Here is an 8,012-nt window from a genome sequence, read left to right as displayed (position 1 = left end):
ATACATAATACTACGTATCCCTATTCGTATCTATGGCCTCCCGGAAAATCTTTTCGTATTTAAATTATCGCATATAAAACAACATGGTGTCTAAGGCCGCGTGCACAAGTGCGTGTATCTGAAATAATTGACGTGTCACGTGAAAACCTCAAATGTACGCACTTCGACACATTGTCTTGACAGCATTTTTGTTAAAGCGATAAGACAAAATATGTATTACGTAACAACCGTCTCGCGCAAGATATCAACATAAGATACGTATCGCATGACGTATGTGTGCACGCGACTTAAAGAGACTGCCATGCGCGACACGTGTAGCGCCATACGAATCGTGCATCGTGCACGACCGAAAAAAGTGGTCGCCATGTGTTTCCAGGATTTATAGAGCTCCTTTGGAACTAGCTGTAGAGCCGTCCGAGGACGGCGTGCGAGAATTTTCCGAAGCTATATACCATTCTCCGTGCGTGTGTGTACGCAAGGGATTCCCCTTCCTTTTACGCGTGTGTCAGTGAGCGCGTATCTACGCACGTGCGCGACTCACGCGCGCGCGCGCGCACGCGATATGAGGTCCTGTAGGAATTTACCGGGGGACGTAAATTCTCTTGTGTTGCCTCTCTCTCTCTTGCCCCCAACCCTTCTTCCTCTATTCTCTCTCTCTCTCTCTCTCTCTCTCTCTCTCTCTCTCTCTGGGCACCCTCCTCTGCTCGTAGCCACCCTTTGGGTGGACTTTAGAGTCCACCCCCTTATAGCCGGCCGCTCCACGAGCCACCCCGTCTCCCTGGCCATCGTTGCCGCCGCCTCCAGCGACAACATTCTGCAGTCCGGCGAGGGTGACCACCCCTACGAAGAGCGTCGACCATCGCAGTGACGCTCAAGCAACCGAGCTCTTCGACAAGAAGCGAAGTTGCGAATCTTGAACAATCTGATTTCTTTGTCAAAACTCTCTTTCGACTTGCAAGTAAGTTTATACTTGCAAACGCGAATTAATGCAAAATTCTCCGGTAAGAAATAGACTGCGCGAAGATAATACGTATTTTCAAAGACAATTGTCAAGACATGGAAAATGTGTTACGAGTGTAATTTGATTTGAGAATAATTAAAATATGTAACCCGCATCCCGTATTAGAGGGATGCAGCGTATAATAAACACAATAAATCTCTAAAAGAAACGATCTAAAGAAATTCTTAAGATTTTTAATCTGTCAAACTTTGCGATGTTTCTTAAACTTTCGCGTATTTTCGCACATGTTATTCCGAAGGGACGGGTAGAACGAGATATCGAGAACTCGATAGATCGATGCGCGCCAACACATAGACGCGATAAAAGCGCCGGCAGCGATATTGATAAAAGCTACGGGTCGCTTAACCGGGTTCATTTCGCGCGCTCGCAGATTCCGCTCACGTACGGCGCGGAGAACATCCTGAGACCAGAGTAAGTGGCGTATGGAGATATCCAGAGGGGTTCGGATAGCTCGGATGGTTCGCGAGGGTGCCGGGCAGGACGGCAGTGGCGCCGGGAAGGAAAGGAGGGAAACAGGTGGACGGATATGTGCGTAGGGGCAAAAGGGAAGAGGCGCGGGGAGAAGATGCGCGAGGGCGAGGACGACGGGAGAAGGACGCGAGGTGAAGGAATCGGCGAGGGGACACCCACGGGCAAGGGGTGAGCGAGAAAAGAGGGAGAGGGGGGAGGGGGTTTGAGAGGATGAGAGAAGGAGAAAGGAAAACGAGACGGCGTCGACGAGAGAAATGTGGACTTGGAAGACCCGTTCTCTGGACTTCCGCGTCACCCCGTCTCTCCTCTCTTTCTCATCCCTGTCACCGTCTCCCATCCTCGTTGTGTCCTTCCTTTTCTCACACCCTGTATTCAAACTACGTCAATACTACACAGGATTCCGATTCGGGTGTCCTGATGCGTGGAAAAGGGTCGAAGATTCCGTTTGCGCGCGAGATGTACGGAAGAGGCTGAAGTTTACACTCCTTAGGACTCCGGGAAAGTTGTTTTAAGAATAGAGTCAACATAGTTAAGATGTAGCGATCGCTGGTTGACATATTGCCCATCGTTTCGTGCAAAATACATGTCCACGCTATTTTGACTTTTGACAAAACTAGCGAAATATAATAGAATATTTCCTCGCATATACTCTTAAGTAATCGAGATGTCTTAGCAGTGCTATATCCTCTTTATAGAATGAACAAATTCAATGAGCGAGAAGATCTTTGACATTCTTTCGTGAGATACGATTTGGCATCTTACGTCGACAAGAGTAACGATAGCCGGCGATCGCGCTACCTCGTGAAAGTTTCAACGGCGGGGAGCTGCGCCAACAGAGTTGTCGCTCGTCGGTTGAGGTAAGGATTGGCACACTGACACAGTGGCAGCCTGCATTATTAAACGGCGAGGAGAGCGCCCAAGGACGCGGTCGGGTTGCGCTCGGAATTGGCTCGGAGCAAAAATTAGCCGGCTCGTCGCTCGGGCGTAGAATTAATCCGCGACTCTCTCAAGGTCTAGTTTCCTCGCGTGGATCGAGGAGACATCGTATTCGCCGAAATCGCACGGTATATCATTAAAAATCTCGAAATATTTGCTCGAATCAAAGTTTGAAGCATGATATTACTTGGTGAAATCAGAGCGCAAAAAAAAAAGCTGTTAAATATTGCTACTTTCACGAAGAAGGATCAGTTAATATCTCGTTTAGAATTGCATTCTATTTCAAGTCAACCACACACAATCGACACAGTATACTTTTCTTTCTTAATATATTTTCATGATATGTAGTTTTTTATTTATAAACGATTGTATTGTATTCCTCAAAAAAAACAAAAAAGGCAGATATTATTAACAATTGAGAACGAAGATAGGGAAAGTTACGATATTAATTTTTAAACAGAAATGAATATTTATGTTATTTTTCCGTTGACACTTTAGCGCGATTGATATCGCGACTTGTGGCGATAAGTTGCCCGAAGGAGGGGGATGAAAGAAGCGCGTGTTCGATTTCGAGACAGACTTGTTACCACGTAAAAAAGTACAGTTGTTGCTCGTTTTCTTTTTCTTCGCGAAAGTCCTGAATTTATTTATCTCACGGCACAGAGCTTCGAGGCACAAGATGGGTCCCGGACCCCGTTGTTTGCCCGGGACAAAGAAAGCGTTCATTAGGGAAACGCCATTAGCGGCCAACTTCTCTCTCCCCCCGTACCCCGCCCTCTTTCTTCCTCATCTTTTTTGGCTTTTGAAAGAATGCGACGAAACATTGAAAGCAAATTTTCGCGCTTGTTAAATATGTCATTTATACGTCATTCCCCCTAAGAAATATTGAAAAATTTAATAAATAAATATATAATATATATAAAGCGAATATTTTTTAAGAAAGAAATGGAATAAGCCCGCGTATATACGATATATACTCTAGCGCACACCATCGATCGAAAATCGCAAAATACACGCGTTTCGCGTGCAACACGCTCGATAAAAGTATTCGATACTCGCTCATTACTCGCCGCGATCGCGCGCCGGCTTTTTTTCTCGAGGTCCTCCTCGCCGATCGGAATCAGCTGATAGCGGCGACATCGACGCCGTAAATTACAGCCGATCGACATTGGCGTCTGCCGAGATGCCGAGGAGATGAAGCAGGTATCTCTCCCGGGGACTTCTTCCAGCCGCGCGTAAGATACCGCGGATAAGGTAAAATCCGTGTCGATACTCTTCTCGGCTCGTGTTCCCCTATCCAAGACCTCGCGAGATGCGAGATAAATGCGAGAGCGTGCGGCGTTTGCGTTCGGCTATGGTGTGAACAAAGAAGACGGAGGCACAAATGTGCAGCCGAGGAATGCACGAGATGAATGTTCACTCGTTCAACTTACATTATAATCTCTCGTAAATACGGTATCGATACGATTTTAAAGATAAAGAGTCCTGGTCGAGAGAGAATTTCTATAATTCGTGAGAAAAATCGAGATATGAAATTCTATTTATAATTTTGTACATATAAGTAGCACGGAGGAGACATTGAAGAATAATTATAATATATTATAACAATATATATTTATTATATTATATTTTTATATTATATTATATTTATGTATATTATGTATAATTATTTATAATTTTATATTAAAATATCAAGTCTTCTGAATTTTCGATTGTTCGTCATACTTTAGGCGCGTATCGAAGATATTAGGATCAAGTAATACATATATTTGTTTTACATCTTCGAATGTCATTACGTTACATTGTAAACTCCGAGCTCGACGAATTCGGCGATTAGTCATTAACGTCGGGATCTCTTTCCACTCATTTTCGGTGATCGATCATCTACTGCTATGTCATCTGCAACTTTGGGAAAATAAATCGCCGGCAGGTGAGACGTTTCTCAAATTTCGCCCCGCAAGCGTGATATTTCTGCTAACCTGACTGCCCTTGGCGTACGGCAAGTGCGTTTCATCAAAAGCAAATATTTTTATATTAACTATCTGTGCGAGAAGAGGCAGAAAGAGAAAGTGAAAAGAGATCACTTAAGTCTCTCATTTTTAATTGAAAACTTTTTCAAATAATTTCTAATTAACGCGAAATATTTCTTATTGACATGAGATATCAATATTATAATATTAAGATAAGAAAAATTAAATTTTAGACTTTCTTTTTAAATAAGCTATATATACGACGTAAAATGCAATTGACGTATCTATAAAAAATTTGAAAAGCGGTCATGAAAAGATAATGAAAAAGGAAGAACTTCCTTCAAAAAAATGTTATATGTCAGTCTATCATTAATAAAAGTCGATATGAGAAATTTGTAAACCGTGTATCTTTTGCTAATAAATGTTCTTCATTCTAAATACGTCATAAAATACGTAGAATTTAAAATTCTATAACAAGCTACATAGAATTTCAAGATAAAGCTGTTAAACAAAATGCTATCTTGGGAAATATATTACAATTCGACAGTTTATAAGACAATCTTGCACAGGACTCTTTCTCTCTCTCTCTCTCTCTCTCTCTCTCTCTACAAAGGAAATCCCTATAGATGCGAGTTTACGCTCGCTGACCAACGTTCGCAGCGGGAGGTAAGGATTTAACGTAGAGTCGGACACGCCTAGCCTTTTCCTTGTTCGCAGATCTCGATTCGTATATAACGATTAAATGCATTTTCGGTAACATGGTGCCTAATTAACAGTTTCGTCTATTTTTCTTTTCCAGTCCCTTCGGCATGCCGGCACAAATGGAAGAAGCATGCCTACGAGATGTAAATCATTGGGTATAGAGTAGAAAGATACAGTAAAATGCACATTATTTATTAAATGCCTGGCGGTTAAGTTTTTGAGAAATTAGCGGCCATTTCTTCTCGGATAATACGTTATATATATATATTTTTTTTTATTTCTTTATATATATATATATTTTATTTTGTTAACAAAATTTTGATCTTATAATCTTAAAAAAGAAAAAAAAAATTATGAATGCAACGTGTGCCTCGTCCAATCGTCCCATTAAATATCCCGTTCGGCGCGATGATAGTCGTTTAATTAAAAGTATTTTTTCAAGAGAGTCAATCCCGTTGTTACGAAATGGTCCAACGGTCTGTATGGCGGAAGGGTGATCGCGCGAACGGCCCGAATTCTTTTTATCTCGCTAGCATTTAATTTGAAAACACTGTGCAATTAACGTGCCTCGTGTGTTGGTGCCGTCGTTGTCGGATGCGCGGGACTAGGATAGACGATTTCTATGTTTTGTTGCGCCTTTTTCGGACGGCTCACCCCGGGGCTATCGAAGGGGGGTGGTGGAAACGGGAGGGAAAGGACAGGGGGTGGAGAGACGCCGAGTGACGTTGACTGACGTCCGACAGACGTTTCCCATTATTTTGAATAGTAGAAAATCGACGAGTCTCCGACTCACTCGAGAAATAGGTCCTCGTTATTCTACGAGCACATCCCCCAACGAAAATGGCCGAAACCGAGTTTCGAACTTTGCGAAGCGCACAATGCACACTCTGGCACGCGTTTCCTGGAAAGGATGCTTGTGTATACGTATGAATGCGTGTAGAAATGATCGCTTCAAACGCGCTCCAAAAAACGCCGCTTCCATTTCTCTTCGGCGATTCGTTACGCGTGGAGCGTGCTGTAATTTACATCGTTTCGCAAACATCTCGTCTCGCGTTTCGGCTTGTCATTCTAATAGAAAATGCCAAGAGTCTGTTTAAAAGAGATACCGTCGAAAACCATTCTCGGATAAAGTATATTTTTTTTAAATCGAGAATATAAGTCGGAAGATCCTTGTCGGAAGTAAAGTGATTTTTAATTCTAATAATAAAATGATTTCTTTTTGTATTCTCAAACATGTGTCCTTTCGCATAAATCGATTTCATTGAAAACATATCATCTAAAAACATTCTCGATATCGCTTTTCAAGAAATCTTCGTTTATTTCATCTGATATCACCATCTAATTCTCTACTAATCAGAGCGTGTTTTTTTTTGGGAGGGCGGGGGTCAAGGACGGATGAAAAATGCATTGATTAATCAAGTGAATTATTGCTCGCCTAAAAGATATTTCGTTAGTAACGTTAGTACAACTCAAAGCGCGGCAGAAAAATCTGAATCCACTTCTGGCGTTAATTACGATAGCTTTTAATAGAATGGATATAGATGACAATGATTTGATCCCCTCATTGATAAAACATAAATCTCCGTTTTCTTGTATTTTCCTTCATGTCTCATCTCTCCCCTACATTCCGAAGAGACAGAGAGGGAAAGAGAGCTTCTGTTAATTATTTCCAACGATGCGCACGACGAGCTTACAACGCGCGGCAACGCGTACAAATCTCATCGGGCCTTTAACATTTTCCCGTGATATTTCAATCCGAATTTGCATTCTCCGTGGAAAATCCGTAGGGTTTTCTCTTTCCCCGTACCGCACGGAAAGGCATGAGAAATGTGCCGCTTCTTTCCAGTTTCGCCCTCTCCCCATCTTTCTCTCTCTCTCTCTCTCATCCCCTTCCTTCTCTAGTATATTCTCGCGACCGTTCTTTTTCCCTCAAAATAAACCCGAAGCCCCGCTTCCGTCTACGGGGACCACGAATACTAGGCGGGACATATATTTCTTCTATTGTCTAGCCCCGGAGTTTCCTATTGTTTCTAGAAATTTATCGCTTCACGGTAAGTTTGGCCACGCAGAAGCGGATGCTTTCATCTTGAGGCGCAGATAGAGGAGAACCGCGAGAGGGGAAGAGAGACCGGCGAGGGGGAGGTACAGAATTGGAAGGAAAGACGAAGTAAACGATGAGATGGTAACTGGAGGAGGGGCGGGAAGGGAAGTTGGTGGAAAAGGAGGAGAGGAGATAGATCCGACCGGCGATAATTAGTACTTCTACGAAATTATTTATGCCGGGAATAAATCAGAGGGAAAGCTTAATTGCTTTCCACCATGGCTGACGACGACGCTGCGCGCGAGCGCGTGATCGCTGATGCTCTTAGAAATTTTTCTTCTCTTTCCACCGCGCGAACCGAGAGGAAATCCGACGAATTATTGGGCGAATAATCGTTCCGGGACGATTATTTCGTGCGGGAATTTATTTTTCGTGACGTTGCGCGCGAGACACGACGCGAGAAGACCGTGTCATAATTTGTTCTCCTCTTTCCTTCCCTTCCCTTCCGCCCCCGCCTCCGATTGCTAGTCCCGAATAGTTTTCTCACTTTTATTCGCCACGGTGGATCCTCGCAGACTCCTCACGGCAGCCGCGTGAATATCCGTGACGCATCGAGTCATTAGTGGCCGGCGCCGATATGATGTATCGGCATGTCGGTTTCCTAATTTCGTTCGGTAATGGGTTACGAATTCATTATCGCGCTCGCTCGCCTGAAAAATAAATCTCATTTCCGTTAATGCTGTTAGTTCAACAGCGAAGTCGAGGAACGACGTAAATAACGTACGGACTTGCAGCGCTAGATTTTATTTCGTCAGAGATCTCGACCGTCTCGACCACAATATAATTTAAGATCACGTATCGGCATCTTTTT

General features: G+C 43.3%; 1 protein-coding gene across 1 annotated transcript in view; it reads right to left on the bottom strand.

Annotated features, from left to right (window-relative positions):
• Positions 1-4,789: 4,789 nt before the first annotated feature.
• Positions 4,790-8,012, bottom strand: part of LOC138939056 (uncharacterized) — a 56,083-nt gene continuing 52,860 nt past the window's right edge. Inside the window, exon 6 of the mRNA XM_070306539.1 lies at positions 4,790-7,851. Coding sequence (XP_070162640.1) covers positions 7,824-7,851 — 28 coding nt within the window. The 3' untranslated portion in view covers positions 4,790-7,823. The remainder of the gene's footprint in view (positions 7,852-8,012) is intronic.

This window comes from Polyergus mexicanus, unplaced genomic scaffold (assembly GCF_030449975.1).
Source record: "Polyergus mexicanus isolate NDT 795.1 unplaced genomic scaffold, iyPolMexi1.0 SCAF_13, whole genome shotgun sequence".
NCBI classification, from domain to species: Eukaryota; Metazoa; Arthropoda; class Insecta; order Hymenoptera; family Formicidae; genus Polyergus; species Polyergus mexicanus.
Note: the sequence above shows the minus strand (reverse complement) of the source record. Positions and strands in the feature narration are given on the sequence as shown.